General features: G+C 41.5%; 1 protein-coding gene and 1 pseudogene across 1 annotated transcript in view; one reads left to right on the forward strand and one right to left on the reverse strand.

Annotated features, from left to right (window-relative positions):
* Positions 1 to 421: 421 nt before the first annotated feature.
* TRPM6 (transient receptor potential cation channel subfamily M member 6) overlaps positions 422 to 23,699 on the reverse strand; it is a 110,289-nt gene continuing 87,011 nt past the window's right edge. Inside the window, exons 33-40 of the mRNA XM_054726988.1 lie at positions 21,282 to 21,332; positions 19,725 to 19,790; positions 17,583 to 17,869; positions 16,996 to 17,078; positions 16,090 to 16,295; positions 9,601 to 9,652; positions 3,309 to 3,415; positions 422 to 555 (exon numbers count right to left, since the gene is read on the reverse strand). Coding sequence (XP_054582963.1) covers positions 422 to 555; positions 3,309 to 3,415; positions 9,601 to 9,652; positions 16,090 to 16,295; positions 16,996 to 17,078; positions 17,583 to 17,869; positions 19,725 to 19,790; positions 21,282 to 21,332 — 986 coding nt within the window. The remainder of the gene's footprint in view (positions 556 to 3,308; positions 3,416 to 9,600; positions 9,653 to 16,089; positions 16,296 to 16,995; positions 17,079 to 17,582; positions 17,870 to 19,724; positions 19,791 to 21,281; positions 21,333 to 23,699) is intronic.
* On the forward strand, positions 3,860 to 6,359 carry LOC103286553 (transcription elongation factor A protein-like 8; annotated as a pseudogene).

Genomic DNA, 23,699 nt, shown 5'->3' on the forward strand with positions numbered 1-23,699 from the left:
AAATACAATATGTTGGTGAGGTGATGAACAGCAGTGGGGGTTACAGTGTGCACACATAGTGAGAAAATAAATTAAATTCATCTCCCTGACTCTTTACTGCCAGCATTCTGCTCCAAGGGATCTTCGAGACCAGCTAAAGCAATGCGGTGTGAAGGAGCAGTAATCCCAGCTGGCTCCGCCAGGTGTCTTCCCATGGAATCTGAGGATGACAGACGCAGCACCCTGCACGCAGGTCAACATCTAGGAGGACCCATTCTTCCCACACAAATGAGGTCTTTAGGCAAAAGGAGGCATGTCCCTCAGGGCAAGGCCATCCTGACAGCTCTGACGTAATCAGTGTTCTGTCAATCAACCTCTGTTACCATAGAGTCGTTACCACAGGAGGGAGGGCAGGGGCGTCATCTTCTTACTTCTCCCCTTTTTACAATCGAGTGAGGTCTTCCGAAGGATTACCACCCCTTTCCCTTGCTGGAGGCCCCTCACCTGGTTCTACTTTGCTTTCAAGTCCAAAGGTGGGATTTATCCTTCCAGGGGAATAGTCGTTCCTTTTTAAATCTGCAAGGCAGACAATTAAGATGGTCATGTGGATCCTCAAAAGCATGGTGCTCACACACGTCAACTGAAATGGAAGCTTTCCTCAGTACTCAGCACAGAGCTTCCTCAGGCCACCAGTATGTGAAATTCAAACCATCGGCCACGTCCAAACCACCTGCCCCGTGCCCACGTGTGACTCGAACCCCCCAATGCTGTTCTGGGCTTGTGCTCACTGGGGCCAGGGAGGAAAGGTTTGGTTGCTTGATGCAATGAAATGCCCTCTAAGGCCTGGCTAGAGTTCAGTGAGGCCAAACTGGAAACAGGGCATTGCACCGTTGAACAAGGGGCAAGGAGTTCAGCCCAAACGGTGATCTCAAGATTTCAGTAGTCAGCTTTCTACAACAAAGCTGTGCTCGGGGTGACGCTGGCTCTGAAAGCTTCATCCAGTTATTGGATCCTGTGCTTCCTAAAGCCTCCTTCTTCCATTTGAAAAGGAAACATCAATAGGGGGTAATCTTTGGGAGGAAATGTAAGGAAGAAAATGGGCTTTCAATGTCTATGTACCATTTTGTGTTATATTAAATCTGTTAGCTTTAAACATATATTCTGTGTATTTTTAATTAAATAGGGATTATTTGGCCCAGCCAGAATGGCTCAGTTGGTTGAGCGTCATCCCAAAAGGCTGCCCATTCAATTCCCACGGGGCACGTATGTAAGATAACCGATCAATATTTCTCTCTCTCTCTCTCTCTCTCTCTCTCTCTCTCTTTCTCTCTCTCTCGCCCTTTTTCTCTATCTCTTCCTCTCTCTAAGTATGTCCTCAGGTCAGGGTTTTTAAAAATGGGGATTATATGGACATAAAAATAGTTATAGTTTAATAATAACCGAAAGTTATTGACATATCCATATATTACCTCATTCCTCACACCAACTTTATGAGATTGGTGCTATTATCCCCAGTGTACGGATGAGGAAACTGAATCCCAAGGTCACATCCTTGTAAGAAGCAGAACTGGAATGTGAGCTCAAACTAGCCAGCCCGCATTCTTATACACTATCCTAAACTCTGTCTTTAAAAATAAGTAGATATGTAGCTAGATAAAACGTTATAGAGCAAAAAGAAAAACCATCCCTAATCCTGTATTCCAGACTAAACTTTTTTAATTCAAATAACCAAATAATTCAGTAACTGAAGATGTTCTTTATATTCACTTAAAATGTGCTAACTAAGGTTTTTAAAAGAACCATGGATAAAGTCTAGAGATGGAGGAATTGAGTTACTCAAAACTCGCCAGTGTAGGTTTTTAAGAAATGATCTCCACCTTAATCACACAGAACAGCTAACTGGGCTCAGGGGGGGAAGCGGTGAGTGATGCCTCAGGTCTCCCTTTTCCTGGCTGATCAGATGTAGCCGCTATGTCTCCAAGAATGAGAGGCACCTGGTCCAGGGTACAACGAATCAGACCTGGGAAGAGGCCAGCGCCTGAGGTACTGACTTAATGGGCCAGACTCCAGCCTGCAATCATGGGCGACTCAGAATCATGTCAGCACCTGCCTCCCAGACTCCGGCCTGCAATCATGGAGGACTCAGATACATGTCAGCACCTGCCTCCCACAGGACCCTCAGTCCAGCCCAGATCGTTCCTGGGTTCCTTCTGACCAGAGAGGATGCCAGCGGGCAGCTCAGCCAACGTGCTGGGGACTGATCTCTTTGCCCAGGTCTGCTGTGTAGTTTGTGAGAGCAAGTCCTGGGCAGCTAGACGATGAGCGTGACCGCCGTCCCCGCTTTGCTGCTCCCGTCTGACCTCCCCACCCCATGTACAGCCCTGACCACCACCTCTGTCTGACAGGCTACTTCTCACCGAACCGGAAGCCTGCTCCCAATCCCAGGCCTTTGCTATGTCTTGCCCAAAAGAGCATCTCGACAATGTTCTACTTCTAACACTAAGAAGATTAGAAATTGCCCTTTTTTGTTGTAAATTTACACCCACTCCATCCCAAGTTATAATGGGCGATGATCTTTTACTGATTTCCAATTCAGGATATGACCATTTATTAGCAGGCAGGAAGGGATACTCTGCTTAAAATATGTGAAATTCCATTTTAAGGGCGAGTTTGGTCTGATCTAAGGAAAACAGTGAGCAAGCTGAGACAGACATCAAGTGTCCCTTCTGAGATAAAAGGAAAGAATGAAACAGAGCTGAGGCTGCCCACGTGGGGAGCACAGACCTCCAGCTGCTGGCTTTTATGTGAGGCATACTTTCTGTGGTGACTATACTGGTTTCAGAAAAAGTGTGTTATATTAGCAAATCATTTAAAATATAGACATGTGTGTTTAAAGTGGCAGGTTTTTGTAGTGAAAGGCACTATTTTAATTGACAGCTGTGTTTCCCTCCATTCCCCACCCTCCCAGCGTCCGATGAGTAAGTAAAAATAGAACAGAAATCCTGTGGGCGCCACCCAGGACCCACGGGTGGGGAGTGGTGCAAAGACCTGCCTCAGTCCACTTCTTCCCCAATTTGTCTGTAGAACTCCCCCCTTGGACAGACCATGACAAATGTTGGGCCCAGTGTTTTATCGCATTTTGGCAGAACCTGAAGTAAATCCCTGTCCTTTTAATCCCTTTAGAGACTTGAAAAAAAAATCTACAGTCAGAAAGTCAGGCCTCAAGGAGATAAAAATGTGATTAAGATTTTCTACTCTATCCCTGGTTACAATGGCCGCTGTTCTATGAGAGCTCTCCTTAGAAAGAAGTAGAATTGTCTGGGGCATACCCGGGAGTTTGAGCTTCCGGCAGCAGGCGTTGCAACGATGTTTTGCAATGAAGTTTCTAATTGCATCTTCCCCTAAGTTGGCTGGTCCAAACACCATTCCTCTGGATCTGGAGGAAATAATCAGAATATCAATGAGATCACAGCTAAGAAAAAGGGGCCCAGCTAGGATTCTCGGAGGTACCGAACAGTATCCCCTAGTAACCCGGCAAACTTGAGGGAGCCCACAAAGAACAGCGCACTTGGAGGAAACAACAACGTTAGGTTTGCAAATTTAAAATTCAAATGCACTTAAATCTGTGTACTCAACCCCAAGGCCTACTGTGAAATTCATTTTAGCACTAATCTGATAGAAGAGTGAATTTTTCCACGTACCACGCCAAACCAAAATACCCCGAGACTCCTTTTAATGCGTATGGGGTGACGGAATGACAGTGACTGCCCCATGTTCTACTAGAATACCAAAAGGTAAGGTATAAAGTTTATTTGCTATTGAAACACACCTTCTAAAAGGATTCATATATATTCTTTCAAACCCAAATACCTTTCTAAATATGACCACGTCCTGGAAAACAAATGCCAGACAAAAACCCTACGTCAGTGCAACTGGCTCTTTCGGCATCTGCTTCCTACCCTGCAAACCGCTGTGTCTGGGCTCTTTGTGGAAAGACAAGATTGCTGTGGTTTTGTGGAAGCAAACGACATATGCTTCAGGTAGGTGACAAAAGTCACAAACAGAATCAGCACATATGTGGCACATTTTGAATGCTCTAATTATAATAGATCCTCCGCAGGTCCCAGGACCAGCAGCGTTCATCCATTGTCAGATCACCACACCCATCATTCCTCAGGCTGACAGTCGGCACGCCACGGAACACAGCACACAGAAACACTTCCAAAGGAACTTTACGAAAGCTAATATTTTATTTTAATGACATGCAGAGTGGAAAGAGCACATGTTAAAATCTGAACTTAATTACCGCTCTTAAATACCACGTCTTAAGAAGAAATAAAAGCAAACTATCACAAAAGGAAACAATAAACTTTGCTTCTAAGGAATGCGGTTTTTCAAAAAGGGACGTGGTGTAAAAATGGACTTTTTTCCCCCATCCAAGTATTGAAACATTTATCTCAATTTCCACTTCCTTTTGGCAGAATAACAGTAGCTGCTCTGAAGATGTGCCAAGCTCAGAATGAGGGCTGATGTCAGTTTGATCTCGGATTGCCTCTTTGCTCTGAGGCGAGAAGGTGGAGGAAATCTCTTGGGAAGACAAAGTGAACAGGCACCCAGGATTAATTTTCCTGGTCGCTCAATCGCCCTCACAAAGGACCGCTCTGGTGGCATTTACCCGGCTGCATAAGCTGCCTCTTGTTAACTATTCTTCTTTTTCAGTCCTTTTATTTTTGGTAAAAAATAAAAAATAAACACTTCAAATAAGGTGAAACCAAATGTGGCAACAAAAAGTAGAATCACTCGATATTTAGTGCCAGAACTCTGTGAAGCCGATAAAGTGAAAAATGATGGTGGTTTCTTTCAATCATTAAAATGGAAGAATTCCTTTCATCGTCTCTCCGGCAGGACCCTGTTGGGATATTTCACTCTTGCACATTCCATACCTGCTACTGCTTTCCTCCCAGAAAAACAGGAAACCCCCCAGCTTCGACATGCAACCCTGGTTCTCAGATAAAAATTACAAACTAAATCATTTTCCTCTATGAGCTCTGCGAAAGGTAAGGCAAAAGAATCAAAATTACCATACATGTATCTATCAGGAATTGGCTCCCTGTGCTGGCGAGGGGGGTCCTGAAGGAGGGTTGTTAGAACATTCATTTCGTCTACACCCTAAAGCATATTTATAACCTTGTAATCTCAGATAATGGAAGGGTTTTTTTTTTAATATATTTGTATTGATTTCAGAGAGGAAGGGGAGAGAGAGAGATAGAAACATCAATGATGAGAATCATTGATCGGCTGCACTGAGCCCGCAACCCAGGCACGTGTCCTTGACCGGAATCGAACCTGGGACCCTTCAGTCCCCAGGCCGACATTCTATCCACTGAGCCAAACCAGCTAGGGCTCAGATAATGGAGTTTTAAAAATAAAAATAAATACAGCTGCTTTCCAGATTTTTCACAGCACAGGAAAAGCAGGTGGTGGCCTGGTTCCACGTGTGAGGAAACGCTAATTAGTGCCATGTACGCACAGATTTACATTGTCAAATGCCCAAATGCATCAAGGCAGTAAGTGAAAAGATGCAGTCCCAAACTACCAATACCTGAGGCAGCCTTCACTGCAGCTCATGACCTGAGAAACCAAGAGAAGTGGCTAGAGAGGATTGGGGGTACGAGGGGAGTGGAGGAGGCCTGATGAGCTTGTCTTCACGTGCAAAAGGTTGGGGACAGTTAAGAGGCAGCAAAGACAGTATCAGAATCTGCACAAGAACATCTTCTCTTTCATGGACCCTCCTCCTGGTGGGCAAGGTGGCATCTTCACTGAGCTTCAGTGAACTGGGATTGAAGCTGCTGACCTCCGACCATGTTGTTAAGGGTAAAATGAACAACACGTGAAAGCACTTGCTTACACTGGGGCTTCCCAAACTCTAATTGCAGTAAATCAGAGCAGCTCCCTATTGCTGGAGAAGAAAAGTGCCCCGGATGCTTTCAGGATTAATTTATTCAAAAAGGAAGTAATAGAAAAATACTCAACATACAAAAGTCTTGTGAAGAAAATGAAGGAAAACCACCGAACATGCCAAAGGCCGGGGAAGACCACCCTTCAGAAGATGCGCACAGGAGGCAGAAGGAAAGCCTCCGCCTTCCGAAGGAGGTGTAAGCCAGGAGGCAGAAGGAAACCTCGGAAGCGGGCTGACGTGGCAGGCACTGAAAGAGGACACTCCTGCTAGGCATTTGGACCCTGAGGAAGTGCTAAGAGGAGGAGAGGAGATGGAAAGGCTTCGGGAAGAAATAAGAAGAGTAAGAAACAAGTTTGTGATGATGCACTGGAAGCAAAGACATTCACGCAGACGACCTTATCCTGTGTGCTTGAGGCCTTGAGTTCTTTTTTTTATCTGATAGTAAAACCTGGCCCCTGCTTTCTGTTAGCATATTCTGATGTATCTTTTATCTCCCTTTTCCTTTATTTTTTTATCGATTTCAGAGAGGAAGGGAGAGGTAAAGAGAGAGAGAAACATCAATGATGATAGAGAACCATTGATCGGCTGCCTCCTGCATGCCCCACACTGGAGATGGATCCCGCAATCCAGGCATGAGCTCTTGACCGGAATCAAACCCGGGACCCCTCAGTCTGCAGGTCAACGCTCTATCCACTGAGCCAAACCAGCTAGGTGACCTTCATTTTACTTTTAATCATCTGGTAGAATTTTGTTTTAGCTAATTTCCTTGTTAACCAGCACCTTCTTGGATTTTGTATTTTGACCTATTCTCCAGGTCTATTTTTCATATGTATACACAAATGCATGAAAATATGTTCATTCCATATTGTAAAGCAACGTAAGTTGCAAAGCATAATTAGTATCAGCTCACATATGTACAACAAAAATCCCAAATTGTGTGTGTGTGCGTGCCTGTGTGTATACATACATACATAAAAAAATTAACTGTGCTCATTTCTGTGTGGTATGAGTTTTCTTTTTGCTTATATGTATTTTTTAATGAACTTGTGTCACAATTAAAAATAAGAACGAAATAATTTGCAATCAGCTTATAAGGGTAATGGGGGCACTCAAACTCTTGATGAAATAACTATTAAAATGTAAATCTCAAATCACCTCTGGATCTCATAGCCAGAGGCATAAAACTGGCAATTATTACAGAAAAACAAACAAACAAATAAATAAGTAAATAACAACAAAGCAGCTTAGGATCTTGTGAAAATTCAGATTCGGATTCAGGAGCTCTAGGGAGGGCCTTGAGATTCTGCATTTCTCACAATGTCCCAGGTGATGCGGACATGATTGGTCCATGGCCCATGCTTGGTGCAGCCAAGGTTTATTAACACACCGAAGGCATCTGAAATGTGAGCCTCACTGAACTAGTTCAGTGCAATCTGCCACCGTTGCAAAAAAATAGCACTTCTAGTTACCTCCGCCATGAGGACCAACTGCACCCAAAGTTAGGTGACCCCACAAAACCAGGCATGCTACCAGGATGCTGTCCCATCAGGTTCCAGAGTTTCTATCCTCAAGTCACAAAAAATAAAGTCTGCCATAGAGAGAGGTTCCCAACCCTGACTGTCCATTAGAATCACATGAGGAACTTTTAAAGCATACAGACATCAGGGCTCTCTCTTCAGAGATTCTGATTTGATGCCAATGCTGAGCAGCTTATTTTTTAAATTTTCCCAGGTGACCTTAATAGAAATTGAGACCCACTGGCCTATAGAATGCAATTAAGTACTCGACTGTCAAGTGGGATAATATAATCTTAGCATTCTAAAAGATAGAACTATTCAGGTCATATTAAATGACATATCCAAAGGTCAAAATTTAATAAATGACAGAGTATACAAAAACTTGGTTCATTATATGCGCAACTTTTTTTTTCACTGCAAAATTATAAAGTACTTGTGGTACCAGGTTCCTACTACAAACCCTTGAGCACACAGAGCTGCTGAAGAAATAATATTCTTCGCTAAAAACACTTTCACTCTGCTAAAGCCTTTATCTGTACCCTAAAGGTCACAATATGGACGGCATGGTCAGACAGCGTAGGAATTGGATGCAGCAGAGCAGCAGGTTCACCTTTATTGTCTCCAGCTCCCACCTCATACACAAAAAGAGCTAATACTTTTAGATGGGCCTCTGCATGGAAGCTTACAGATCAGACCATAATTAAATATACTTTTTTACTTATTTTAGAGAGGAAGGGGGAGAGAGAGAGAGAGAGAGAAACATCAATGATTGAAGAGAATCGATCATTGACGTCCCATACTGGGGATCAAGCCCAAAATCCAGGCATGTGCCCAGATAGAAATCAAACCGTGACCTCCTGGTTCATGGGTCGACGCTCAACCACTGAGCCACGCTAGCGGGGTGAGACCATATTTAGATTAGGTCACTCCATAAAAGAACAGAACATAAAGCAATAAATATTTACAGTATGAGGCCTATGGGAGGGAAAGTAAAATGTTCAGATCTTATTTTATAAGATTTCCCACTTACGCAATTTTATATAAATATATTACAATCCAGAGCCAAGTATAGACCCTTGGGACAACTAAGAAATAACAATGTTGTATGTTAGCCGTTCTCCAGTGTGGTCTGGGGTCAGCTGCACCACCAGAATCATCTGGGAATTTGTTAAAATTTTTTGGCCCCACCACAAACCCACTGAATCAGAGAATGGGCTGGGGAGGCCGGAGGCTCCAATCTGTGTTTTAACAAGTTCTCCTGGTGATTATGATGCAATCTCATGTTTGAGAACCACTGTCGCCCGCCATATTGATCAGTCCTTAATCAACACCATCACTTCTTTCTTCCTCCTCCGCCTTTAACAGAAGAACAAAGCCTCCGATCCTCTACTGCCAAGTCTTCCCAAAAGTCTGGTTAGGCGGTAAAATACCACAGAAATTCAAAGGACAGGCAGATGACTCATCCCTCCATATAATTTAAACTTAGCCTTTCGTTAACAGATGCTCCATATTTAAGCCCTAGTGTTCTGACCCCTCACAGACTTGCCATTACTGAGTAGCGCACTTTATGCCCCAACCTTCGTTTTACAGGCTTGCGATGGAAGACGCTGCCCATGAGAAGATGCAATGGCTCCGTTGTGCGGACAACAAAGGAAACAGTGCTTCTCCTATGACATTCATTGTTTTCATGTCAAAGCCTAGAAAGGCTGCACTAGCCTGTATTTCTCTTTTGTCTGGGTCACTGGAAAACTCAGAGTCAAATCTGCAACAAAGTTCTGCCTACTGCATTGGTCTTTATAATTTCCACTTATGTGTACTAACTTAACTCCAGATTTAATCTTACGTTATTTCCATACTGTCTTTTTGCCCCCATTTCCTAATCTATGCTTTCTTTAAAATCTTGTTGTATTTTAAATCTTATTGTATTTTATTGTAGTTAATATACTAGTATATACAATTATATACATACACATATATAATATAGAGAATAAAGACATGGATATGGATAAAGATATATAGATAAAAGCAGCCCCAAAATCCTTCTAGGATCTAGGCAAGAAATATAAATGTTTAAAAATTATTTTTGAAAACCATGCACATTGTTAAATGCAATTTTCTAAAAGACAACATAATAAATTAACTTACTGTTTGTCTTCAGGTTTTATAACAGATGGATCTGTCAGATTTTCTCCAACACCTCCAAGGAAGAAAGAAAATTCACTTAGCAAATGGGAATTTCATTTTCTCAGATTTCCAGAAAATAATAATCAAATTTTAATTCTTTCTTTAAACCTCTATCTATCCTGTAATAAATCAAACAACATGTGAATTAACCGTACTATAAAAATTTTCTAGGCATGTGGGAAAATTTTAGTTAATGCTGTCTCCCCAAACTTCCTCTTAGGCTATTGTAAACTTTTAGGTCCCAAGTGAATGTTTTAGGAGTGTGTTCAAAGTTACTGATAGTAACACCCATCACTCATTTACTATTTACATGTACCAGACATTCTAATTTTATTTTCTCTAATTCTTAGCAATCATGAAAGAAAAGTATTAGCATCCTCATATCCTTATTTTACCAATGAGTATGTTGATGTTCAAAGAGAATAAGCAATGTGACCGAGGTTACAGTGTCCACATGTGGTGCCAACAGGATTGAAGCTGAGCCAGAGCTTGTGCCCTCCCACCCGTGCATGGTCTCCTGAAGGAGTCCATCAGTGCTCGGCAAGGTGCAGGGTGCTGTGGGGTTCTGCAGGTACAACCTCTGCTGCATCAAAGACACCCATCAAATGCCACATGTAACATTTAAAAACAGTAGGATCCAAATGCTTGATTTGGGCTGCTGGTTACACCTGTGTTCAGTTGTTAAAATTCTTTGGGATGTATGCTTAATACTGTGGGCATGTTCCTGAATATAGTTTGTTATTCTTTTTTTTCTTTTTCTTTTTTTAATCCTCACCAGAGGATATTTTTCCATTGATCTTTAGAGGGAGTGGAAAAGAGAGGGAAGACAGAGAAATATCGATGTGAAAGAAACACATCGATTGGTTGCCTACTGCACGCACCCCGACCAGGGCCCGGGCTGGGGAAGAGCCTGCAACCGAGGTACATGCCCTTGACTGGAATCGAACCTGGGACCCTTCAGTCCACAGGCCGAAGCTCTATCCACTCAGCAAAACCAGCTCAGACGGTATGTTATTCTTCAATAAAATTCACCTTTTAAAAAATGACACCAATGCATAAAATAATAACGTATGTAACTTAAAGCTAATATTTATCAAAAGAGATCGATCAACACCCAAAGCGAATCTCTGTTATGAAAAGGGAGTGGTGAGGAAACTGATTTCCAACACAATGATGTGTCACAGGCAAGCTGATCAGACAGACAGGTGAATGCACCTTGTGGGCACAACTCAGCGATTTCTGAGATCCTCCTTTGTGGGAAAACTATTTTTTAAATATTATAAAATCTATAACTATTTTTTAAAAGTTTTGCTACATTCTGTATGTTTTAGCCTATTCTAAAGCTTTCACAAGAGAACATAATCCTTACAGTTTAGTGACCTTTCCCTAAAACACCGACTTCCTTAGGAAAATAACCTATGTAAGTACGGGGTTTTAACCCTTTTTCATCATAACCCTTCTCCCCCCTCCTTTGTTAGTCTGATGAAGCTAAGGGACTCTTTTCTCAGTATAATGGTTTTTTTTGTTTGTTTGTTTGTTTTTAAATATATTTTATTGGTTTTTTACAGAGAGGAATTGAGAGGGATAGAGAGTTAGAAACATCAATGAGAGAGAAACATCAATCAGCTGCCTCCTGCACACCTCCCACTGGGGATGTGCCCACAACCAAGGTACGTGCCCCTGACCGGAATTGAACCTGGGACCTTCCAGTCTGCAGGCCGACACTCTATCCACTGAGCCAAACCGGTTTTGGCAAGTATAATGTTTTAAAATGCATAATTTAAATCTATAGGACTACAAAAGAAACCAATGATACTGAAATATAGTTACCAAAATATTTTTAAATTATTGTATTGAATACATGTGCTTCTTTATTAATATGTTAAGTAACAGAATCTAGCACAAGTCTAATAACTGTTAGACCATCCAACAATAAATATGAACAGTTGTTTCGAGATATCTGCCAACACATGTGCCATGTTAATATCTGTAATTGTTCATGCTAATACCACCATTATAATGAAAGGAAATTATGAATTTCAGCTACCGGATAGTGAAAATAAGGGTGCAATTTTGTTTCCCATCAGAGTTCACAGACCTTCTGAATTCTATACAGGGATGTTTTAGAACCCCTAGCATAGAGTCTCTCTCTACACTGATTTTGATTAGGGAAAGAGACACTAAGGGTGCAACACAGGCTGAAGGGCAAGTGCTTTGGTGATATGAAGAGCCCAGCCTCTTCCTAAGTGCTTTTCTTTGAAAAGTCATAGGAAGAGGCTGGGCTCTTTATACTTCTCTTATTCAGGTATAGAAAGGAACAGCCTAGAGGACCCTGCTTTTTGAACTATGTGGTAAATAAACAGAAAGACAAACAGACTGATATCACACGTGCCACCAGTAGAGAGACTAAAGGCTACAGGTCCTTTCCATGTTAAACTCAGACCTAACTTTGAGCCTGAAAATTCCAGAGCTGATGAAAGCTTTAGACTGATATCTGAGTAAACTATAAATTTAAGCTGGGAATACTCACAGTGCCTAAAGAGGCATATCAACTGGGGGGAAACGGAAGCTTTATAGGGAAAAATTGTCTACCAAAATCCCATCAGTTCCTGTTTACTTTAAATCTTGTTGCTTGTTACATAGGCGGGAGGTCAAAGGATCTGGTTCCACTCACAGCCCCATCACTTTCTAGTTGGTGACCTGGTCACCCTGGTTAATGTCTCTGAATCGCAGTTTTGTCATCTGAAGTGTGAACAATATCGCGCCTTATCTTATAGGGTTACTGAAAAGATTAAATGAACTATTATACACAAACTGCTTAGCAAAGTGTCTGACCCAGAGAGTGCTAAAAACTGTCAACTGCTATTTTTATTATCTTAATTCTATAAAGACATTTTGTGACGTAAAATTCTATTTCTTTTATCACTGCCATGTTCAAATTATCCCATTTCCCTAACGTACTGTGTTTTCTAATGAATACATTCCCCTGTAAGAATGAGGGTTCTATACCCACAAAACTTTATATCCCTACACTCAATCTGACAGTTCAAAGCTTGACAATAATATATTTGGGGGCCCCCAAATGGCAGAAAGGGCATTGCAACGTGTGACAAATAGAGAGCAGCCCAGGGAACCACTCACGCCGCACCACCTGCACCACCACCACCCACCCTGCCTCTCCTAATACACAGGAATTGCCCCAAAGGCAAATTTTAACATCGGTGCCAATCCTACCCACATAGTCTCCTAGATATTTGAAAACATGGGAGAAAATAAGACATTTTCATATTTTAAAATCCAAATGATACATCTTTACCGGCTTTAATAAATACCCGCGTATAAGGTAATATGCAGCATGCCCTCATGAGAAACCCAGAAACTTACATTCTGATGCCAACCACCTTGGGATACATCAGCGAACCTCTATATCTGTGGAAAGAAGTTACCGTCTTTGTAGCAGCGGAATTTCATCATGATGATGTTGATGCTAATGTGGACTTATTCCAGAAACTGCTTTGTTCAATTAAAAGAAAAAAAATCTAGTATCTCCAAAAGTTCTTTGAAAAATACAATGAGTTTTTTAAAAAATGTTCCGGACAACTATAATTTGAAATGCAATTGTATTTCATTCCCATTGCAGGGAAAGAAAAGTTGGATTTCAAGTGTAATGATGATGATTCAGGCCCTCACATGTAGGATTTTTAAATGGAAAGAGAAGAGCCGACTACAGTATAATTACATGACTGGAAATCGATCAAGCCTCTCCTTAGAATTCAGCTTCCTGGTCTGGTGCGGCAGCTCCTGGGTTAATGATTGGTCATCCCTTGGAAGGAAGTAGGGGGAAGGGGGGAATAAACTGCCATAGTTGTTCCTCATTCCTTCTTTCCCTCAAAGCAATCATAGGAAGGCACAGCAAGCTGACCAGGGCTTCGTAAGCATGTCAAACTCACGGCTAGGTCTCTCTGCAGTACCACTGGGATCACATCGCTAAGGGCAGACTATTCACAACTGAAGATTCACTTCCATTTTAAAGAGCACACACAGATCAATACTAACACAACAACAATACTTACAGAGGGCTTACTGTGTGTCAGGAACTTGTCTCATTTCAACCCCTTAACAATCCTATGAGTTAAGTGCATATTATTTCCTTCAATTAAATGAAGGAAGTTGGGACTCAAAGAGGTCCCCCTCTAGTCATGCAGCTGGCTTGTGGGAAAGCCAGGTGTCAGATGCTAGCACTGCGGTGACTCCAAGCTCCTCCTAACTGCTGCCATCGGCCTCTCCATCTCCCGTCCCCACCGCCCAGATGATGCACATCATCTCTCCAATGACTGGAAATACTCATCAACCCAACGAAACCCAAAACCATTATGACAGTTTAAGAAAATATTATGCTCTTCCCATTTTTCCTTTCCATTAGAACAAAATAAGTACTTAGTAAATGTTAGCTAGTAGTACAGGTATTATAACTGCTTATAATTACTGTTTTAGGATTTGTGTTCTTCCATAAGTTCAGGCCGAACCAATTGACCAAAACTCTCCAGTAAGTATCTCAATTTCTTCACATTCAATCTACGATGTCCTCTCTTCCCTTCTTTGAAGGTCAGTGTTTTGACATAGTTTATTTGGAGTGGCCTGTTTCTGCAATTCACATAATTGCCCAGTAAAAGAATAAAGTTAATTCCCTTCTCCCCCCAACACGACCAATGAGACATTTGTTCTGTTTAATGTCACTGTGGATTACTAAGAGACATAAAAATCCCCAAACATAAACATCATTAAACAAAAGCCTATTCAAGTGGAATACAAAACACACTAAAGAGTCATCATTAATTCCTTAAAGTTTTTCTTTGGTTGTTTTTTGTTTGTTTCTTTCTTTTCTTTTTTTCTTTTAAAAACTCCACCCAAAACTCAAAGCACAGACACTTAAGTGCAGATGAAAAACATCAACCTCTCCCAAACATGAGCTACCAAAGCAGATGCCTTGGGGATGAGCATGCTGGGCTTACATGGATCATGGACTTGCTGGTTTAAAAGATGAATCATCTTGACTGTTTTAACTTTGTTTATACTGCTTCCTAAAATATTGTGTTTGAGGGTTAGAAATATAACCTGTGAAAAGCATAGATCTGAAAGGACAGAAGAACTTATATAGTTTAAAAAGTAGATACACACCCTTGAGCACATGGCACAATTTTAATCAAAATGGCTTTGCAGTCTTACTAGACATTGCTCACAATGCCCAGGGTTGCCCATTTCAACTGTCCCGTCTCCAAGCCTGGCTTTCAGCACAGAATCCCAGGACTGAACAGGTGGGAAAGTGAGAGAACAAGAAAAACGCCCAACCTGCTTAAATGAACCATAGCACGATTAAGGATAGAAGAGATGGTCAAAACAGCTTAAGTCTGCATCCTGGCTCCACCATTAAGTAGCTGTGCAACCTCGGGCAAGTTATTTAAACTTTCTGTGCTTAAATTCCCCATAATATCTACCTTGAGGTGCTGCTTCTGGGATTAAATGAGATAACTTCTATGAACGTTCCTGGTCTAAATCCCTTATTTAAAACCAAAGCCCCAGTGAGCCAAGGGACTAAACTTTGACCTTAATTCATATTTCGTCCTGTCCCTGCAAGGAAAGCCTGCCCGAGACTCTCTGTTTCATGCTGCAGGATTATAGGTCACGTGTGAGGTGTTGATAGTGGGGAGATGCGCTGATCAAAGGCTTCTTTCCATTCAATAAGAGTGCCTTACGCCTTCTCAGACTGAGTCTGTACTTTTGTGAACTGTCATATCAAGGCACACAGCAAAGAGAGCAAGCTAAATTATAAATTGCTAAAGCAATGAGATCAAAATCATGAAAAATGCAGGGAAATTAAACTTTCCTATGTGTATAAATGCATACTTAAGTGTTCTTGTGAATGTAAGTCCAAGATAAAGCCATAAACCTAGAAAATTTGGTGCATAAGTCAATCTCCCTTTAGATCAAAGTTTTAGCTGTTTATGTTAGGCATCTAATTATCTGCCTATATTTTTCCCTAGATCTCGGTGGGAAACAACATATTAAGTGCTCATGGTCATCATTGTGCAATGTCTGAAATAAATGGCCCCACCTCCCTTCAAAACTAAATAGAACAACTCCATTCATTACCCATCCCAGTTCTTGCAAGATCTCTTAGGACACCTGTCTGGTTATTGCCACTTAGAACAGTTTCACAAATAATAAATAAAATCAGAAAAAAATAATCATCTTTCCGTTTTCAAGTTAAAAAAAAAAAAAAAAAAGGAATGCCATGGAGTATCTCCATTGAAAGATCTTCACCATGGCTTTGAGTAAAGAAAGAGCTGAGGTCAAATGTAGGTAACCATGACACGGAGAAAGCAATCCCTAGTCAGTGTTTCCTGAACTTGGCCTCATGCTTGTTATATGAAGTTCTAGGCTATCAATCACCTTGCAAATCTAAAACCAGCAGTTCTCCCCGCGTATACTCATAGGTCCAGTGAGAGAAAGCCAACATCAGCTCCTCCAAGGTGTTGCTGGGGGCAATTTCATCGCCATTGTTGTTGTTGTACTTCTGGAACTCCCCCATCATATACTTCTCAATGGTGAACCACTGGTTGGCGGAATAGCAGTAGATTAAGAAAACTTCTAGGAACCTACGAGGAGGCAGCAAAGGTGTGACTTACATTACTGAACAGTCAGCAGCAGGAGAGGTCCCCTAACTCTGGTCTGGTGCAGCCTCAGTGCACACGCCCTTGCCTTTCTATGGAATGCAATGATTGAGGGGTTTTCCCACCTCCCTTTCTTTCAGGAAATGTCCCAACTCCTATATGAGTACTAAACTCAACTTTCCCTACCATGTGCTATAATATTCCTTGTAAATTAAGCAATAAAACTTGGCTATAAGTCCTCAGCACTGAATTACGATCTGTCTTGCTAAATGAATGCAAGTGTATGGAGACACTCAAGTGAACATAATAACGGTTCATTCTTTAAAAGTTTTTAATTTCTATAAGATGTTAGTGAAAGAAACTATGCTTAAAACAGAATTTTTTTTTATGCCATAATGTTCCTGAACATTAGTAACTACACCCGGGATCTGCCTGTTTCACACAGAGAGGTCAATCCTGGCCTCTGCGTGAACTTCTCACCTCCACTCACATGAGTTCAGTGATTTCTGTATCCCTGGGATGGCTAGTTCTCTTTTACCAGTCTCCAGAACTCTGGAAAGAAGAGCTCAACAATGAAGCCTTGGAGAACTTCTCTGTGGGCCTTATATTTCTCAGAAGAGGCTGAGAAGAATTGATAGAAATTCCTACTTAACATGAAGGGCCGGGGTGCCAATTATTTCCTCACCTTGGTGTATAGGGAATGGTTTGTGGTTTCACTTGGTTGAAGGTATAGATTAGTTTTTGAGCAGCTCTTTGTTGTTGAATTTCCTACAAAATAAAGAGCATTAATCAAAATATTGGTTTACTATCACTAATGATCACAGAATTACTAGAGGCCCAGCAAGTGTAATTTTCAGCCGTATTCAACTCCTATCACTCCCCACTCCAAAAGCAAAAGCTCTATAAAACAAAATTAACAAAATACCACCACCTCCAAGAAAGAATAGGCCGCCTGGTTGGTGTGGTCCAGTGGTTGAGTGTCAACCTATGAACCAGGAGGTCATAGTTCAATTCCTGGTCAGGGCACATGCCCAGGTTGCAGGCTCCATCCCCAGTAGGGGGTGTGCAGAAGGCAGCCAATCAATGATTCTCTGTCAACATTGATGTTTCTATCTCTCTTTCCCCCCTTCCTTCCCTCTCTGAAATCAATAAAAATATATTAAAAAACAAAACAAACTAGGCTATCCTTTGGGTTGAAGATAACAGCCTTTGAAGTGTAGCCAGGTCTTCTTTCTTTGGCCATTCCTTCTGGGCTCTGGGTGTCTAACTTACCCTGAGGCAGAGATGCAGTACAGTGCTCTCCTGGAAGATTTTGTGCCATGTCTGCACAACCTCAGGAAGGAAGGACTTCACAATGAAAACCTGTCCCGGCTTGAGAACGTCATCCTCAGACCAAGTGCTGATGACTCTCATGGCTTTGCGGAGGCCGCCGTCCATCTCCTCTCGGGACAACACCTGGATCATTGCAGTCCTCCCGCGTTTGGACCAGGAGGACATGCTTTTATCGAGATTTAAAGGGGAACTCTCCTCCAGCCTGTAGACAGTTACTTCTTCCCCGGCTGCAAAGAGAAGTGTAGGTGAGGCATTCAGTGAGATCTCAGGCCTGTGATATGAAGGACATCCTAAAGATCAATTCAGAATCAGTTCGGTTTCCCAAATGATCAGAGGAGAATGAGAATTTCACCTATACAGGAACTGCTAGAAAATAAAGACATGGATTTGGCCATGTTGTTATGTTATTTATTGTCCAATAAAGAGGGAGAGGGGGAGAAGGGACAAAGCATCAGATGATACACAAGAATTAAGTTGTTCTTATTATAGACTATATATAGCTGGACAAAATCAAAGTAGTTAAGACAAATACTTCTAAAGAGATAGTTTAACCCCATGTTTTTCATTATCTCCCTTATAAACATTTTTTTCTAATTGCCCCTCCCATGACATTTTAATACCAAAGATATACTGTGTATCTGTGCTTTATACATAAAAAGAAAAGGATGTTTTTGCGCTCTAGGGGATGATATCACCCCTGTTGAGAATGCAGAGTCTAACCCAGCTGAGTTAGACGGAGTCAAGGTCATACCAAACTAGCCAAAATGATGGTCTACAGCTGAGCTGAAAGACACAGTTATAAGGCCTGGAATGTGGAGTCTGGAATCCATACCCCAGAGACACTCCCTCCTACCTTTGTTACTTGAAGCCTTACTTCCTTTATCAGTAAAATGGGAGTGAATGTAGCGTTCATCTCTTTGGGTTATAAAGATTAACTATGTTCATCTGTCTAATGTAAGCTAGAACCTCAGATACAACTCAATCCCACTTAAAAAAATTTAGACACAAAATGCTCTTTAACTGCTATATAGCTTCCACTTTCAGGCTGTTGAACAGGTAACCAGTCTTACGCAGTCTAGAGCCCATCTAACTGCAGTATTTAATGCTTCATAACAGAAGTAATATATCCTATACACAACTTCTGCCCAGCCTGTGTTCCATTTTCTCCTTTCACCTCTGCCACAAATGGCTGTGTGTGTGTGTGTGTGTGTGTGTGTGTGTGTGAACACTGTAACTAGTTTACCAAGAAAGGAATCTATTTGTTCATTCTTGCACTAAACTGCTAACTAAAAAACATGTCTAGTAAATGCTTAGTAACGTATTTTCAATTATTTATCCTTAGTGCCCAGATAAATGCCACTTGAATATTTCTCTGGAGTTCTAAATATTGAGATGATTTAGAACAGAGTCACTGGATTGCAAAGCCAGCCGTGGAGCCAAGGGGAAGGAGAAGGCCTCTGTATCCACCATCAGAAGCCACCTGACCTCTCCCCGCGTGGGGACTGTGGGGAGAATCAGCGTCCAGGACAGCGTGGGGACCCTTGCTGTATTGTCGATTGGCCGGACAGAGAAACTCTGGTAGCCTTGGCTAACGTGAGCTTGTTTTTCTTTACTCCTCCAGCCTTTAAAAATGATGTTTGCTCTCTGACCTAAGAGCAATTAGTCTCCACAAAATAAAACAAGTAAAAAACAATATACAAAGCGTTTCTCTTCAGATGCCTGTCAGCTTTCACTGTATTGACATGTATCGCTTTCTTCCCTGTTTATTACACATGGTTCGTTGGCTCTTTTCTTCCCCACTTGCTTCCAGCCTTAAATCAGTGAGTGCCAGGTGCAGCACTGCTGCTGTTTTCCCAACTGCTGCTCATTAGAGGTCCCATCCCCATGGTATTAGACATTGATCCTAGGTGCCAGCCAGTGGTTAACAAGAGTTTCCATTTTAGAAAATTAATCTCACTAAACTACAACCACTGGCAAAACAAACTTTTCAACTAAAGTGATGCAAGTGGTTTCCCCTTTGATTTCCTCGTGTATTATGCCTCTGCCCTTGGCATAGCCTCAAGAAGGTAGAAATGCACTCACCAAACAGTTGGATGGGTGTAAATGGTATAGTCTGAGAAAGCCTCATTAAATTGTTCCTTTCAATGGCTGCAAACAAAGACAGAGTAACTGTTTTTAGTATGCATCGGTGGGCTGAATCCACAGCAAGCCTCCACGCATCAATATATTCATATAATGCCAAAGTATTTCATTTCCAAGACCCCTAATATTTACCTTTATCAAAAATATTATATAGTACTTCAAGTATGCCTTAAACAGGATATCCCCATCTTAGGAACAAATGATAGGATATTATATAACATGGTCTGTGGTAGGGCTATCACCTCGACTCTCCTGAACACCAAATCACATACTAGTTCAGACATATATGAAACTTCCTTTTAAAGCGTATTCTAATCTGCGGTCTTCAATCCCTGCTTTTTCTTTTCCGGAGCAAATCTAATGCACAGTGGACTGTGGGGACATCTACTGTTGGCTTTGCACAGTTCACCTTCTTTTCCCAGAGAGAGCTGGAGAGACCAATTTTAATTAGAAGCAAGTGATCTGCATTTTCCTGTTAAGAGCCGTATCCTAACAGATCAGAGTCAATAGGAGTTACCAGTACAGTATTCCTCACCAGAGACTTTCTTAAGTTGACAACTAGCCAAAATGATGGTCTACAGCTGAGCTGAAAGACCCAGTTATAAGGCCTGGAATGTGGAGTCTGGAATCCATCAAAGCACTCTTCACCAAGTAGGGGAATTCGGGAAAAGGCAGTCTAGTACTGGACCCCAAACATAAGGCCTTGACATCATAATAATAATGGTAATTATCACACCATTACACTCTCATTCATGTACCAAGCTTTAGACTGTGTAAAAAGCTGGCCCATTATTATCTCACCGAGTGCTGCAAGCAATGATGCCCAAAAGACCACCCAATGGCACGAGTCCTGTTGATTGTTAACACTGCTTTGCATTTTTAGTGTTTCCCTCTTAATTCTCAACTAGCCCATTGGCAGATTTTTTTCCCCAGGAAGGTCAAGTACAATGATTCCCACTTTGAAAGAAAGACAACTGAAGCACTGTGAAGTTATGTTGCTTAAGAGAGTCAAGAGCCTTGACCCCTTACTTAATAACAGCCTTGTAAGGTGTCTCTGTTGAACTTACTCTGCAGCGTTGGCATTCATTCAGCGGTTACGTTCACTGAGGGCCCAGTGAAGGTACAAAACCCTCCCTCAAAGAGCTAGTCTCAGGCCTGTCTCTTTCCTAATCCAAAATTTGGAGAGCTCTGCCTCTGGGCTGGCTTTGAGCTTATAAGGAATTTGTCATTCTCAAGGTCATCTTTCCCCTTCACAATATAAGCTTGCCAATACAAAAATTTTTTTTTTTCAAAAATTTTTTAAAAATCCAAATTCTCTTAAATCTTGTTTTCCCAAGTCAATGGCAAGGTAAGAAATCTAAATGTTCTCATCAGAGCGAACAACTCTTTGAGTTGGGAACCATATTGATGCTACAAATTTGTCAACACTTCTGTGTACAAATGCAGAATCACAGATGTTTAGCTCAGTTGACATGTGGCTGTGCATGTGCATCCTACCTGAATAATGATGGTGAGGCTCTTGAGGGCTTTTTAAGGAGGCTGAGATTTCTGAAATCATAGAGAAGATTGGCATTTTAATTACTTGGCTGGAGATAAATACATGCTCCTGAATATATTGCCTTCAAAGTTATTATTGAACAAGTTAATCAGAATGGCTTCTCAGTATTCGAAAAAGATTGCCTAAGACCCTTTAACCACATTATTGTGCATGGTATCCTGACAGCTTCCAATCATCAATGCAATATCTCCAAACATATTTATATAGGGAATTGAAGAAAGACAGGTAATATTAGCCTCAAAGATCTATTTCCTCTGAACCAATTATACCTCTGGGTTGCAGAAGGCACTCAGCTGCCCATCACACTTCACGACATCCCAGAAGCACAATTCTCTGAGCTCCCTACCAAGATGCAGTGCCCATATAAAGACATTATTAATATCAAGTTATTAGCAGACTACTTCCATGACCTAAAATGACAACAAAATGATGAAAACACATTATGAGGTATAAGCAGAAACAAAGGAGTGGGTGGAGAATATGACACCAGGGATCTGTTTGGTTACAGAAGGACTGTGTGTTGGGAACACCTCCTGCAAGTTTAACTGGTCTCTATTATGTGCTCAAGTCCTAAATTACAAGCCTCCAGAGAAATCCTTTGCAACAGTTTTGCCATTTCATAAAATCAAAATTAAAGTGGAGAACTTCAGTCTCATGGTGATAACTGCTTTATACCTAGTAGAGTATGCAGCATAATGAGCCCAATTTCATAGATCTCTCCGGCTCCTTGTTGCTGGAGAAGGAAAGGAACAAAAATCCCTTCCTTTGGGGGTGCTTGGTAAAAAGTAGAATCAGCAGAAAAGACTCTTCCTTTCCAATCTCATGTAATAATAATAATAATAATAATAATAATAATAGTATTTAGCTCCCACCGTATGTAATGCTAGGTGTGAGAAATGTGAATAAGATGTGTCTTTCACCCTAGAGAAAAGCAAATATGAAATAGTGGGAGAGAAAGACATGTGAAACATAATCACAATACAGTTTGCTAAGTTATATAATAGAGGTGTCTACAGAAGCTTATGGAAACTTCACAGACAAATAATATGAAATACTTTAAAGAGTATGGGCATCTAAGTGTGATAAAGCTGAGTTTCAATCCTGGCTTTACCTCTGAAGGAGCTATGATATCTTGACTCAGTACATATTTTTTGAACACCTACTATGTACCAAACACTGGTCTATGCTCAAGAGGAATTATATTAATGAACACAGATGAAGACTTTGGCTACATTCTAGTAAAGGGAAGTAGAAAATAAACTAAATATATAATCTATATAGTGTATTACATATACACTGAGTGGCCAGATTATTATGATCTCTGAACGCATAATAATCTGGCCACTCAGTGTGTGTGTGTGTGTGTGTGTGTGTGTGTGTGTGTGTGTGTGTAGATAGATAGATAGATAGATAGATAGATAGATAGATAGATAGATAGATTAGAGGCCCGGTGCATGAATTTGTGCATGGGTGGGGTCCGGCCAGCCTGGCCACGGGGAGGGGACATGGGCAGTTGGCCGGCCTGCCTGCTGGTCGAACTCCTGGTTGAGGGGACAATTTGCATATTAGCCTTTTATTATATAGGATATACACTGAGTGGCCAGATTATTATGCGTTCAGAAATCATAATAATCTGGCCACTCAGTGTATATCAAGTTAAAGGTTTAGGAAGTATGGGGGATAGGGAGTTTACTATTTTACACAAGGTGGCTAGGCTAGACCTCTTTGATAAGGTGAAATTTGAACAAAGGCCTAAAGAAAGAGAGGGGGAGAATCATATGGATAAATGTAAAGCATTCGAGGCAGAGGTAACAGCAAGTGCAAACGCCCCGAGGCAGGGCCATGCTTGCTGTGTTAAGGAAGAGAAGTGTGGCCCCAGTGGACTATGCTGAGAGGAAATGAGGCTGGAGCATTGGAAGAGGAGGAGCAGATCAATAGGCCCTTGTAGACTGGATTTTGCTTTTACAGAGTGAGATGAAACACTATTTCAACAAAAGAGTGACTCAACTTGACTTGCAGGTTAGAAGGGTTATTCTGGCTGCTCTCTGGAAACAGACCAGAGAGCCGTAGTTTGGAGGCCATCCTGTAAACCAGGGAAGAGATGAAGAGTGCTGTGTGGAGGTAGCAAAGTGATCAGATTCTTTGAAGGACTTATTGATGGGTTAGACACGGAGATGTGAGAAAATGGGAGATAAGTAGGATGACAACACTTTGGCCTCAGCAACCAGATGGATGGAGTTACTATTTCCTCAGATGGAGGAGAAGATAGGTGGAGCATTTTGTTTGCAGCGCCTTCTAGATACCATGTGGAGGTGTTAATAGGTGGGTGGTCATATTCCCCATGGCAGAAATACTGA

Source organism: Eptesicus fuscus, chromosome 15 (genome assembly GCF_027574615.1).
Source record: "Eptesicus fuscus isolate TK198812 chromosome 15, DD_ASM_mEF_20220401, whole genome shotgun sequence".
NCBI classification, from domain to species: Eukaryota; Metazoa; Chordata; class Mammalia; order Chiroptera; family Vespertilionidae; genus Eptesicus; species Eptesicus fuscus.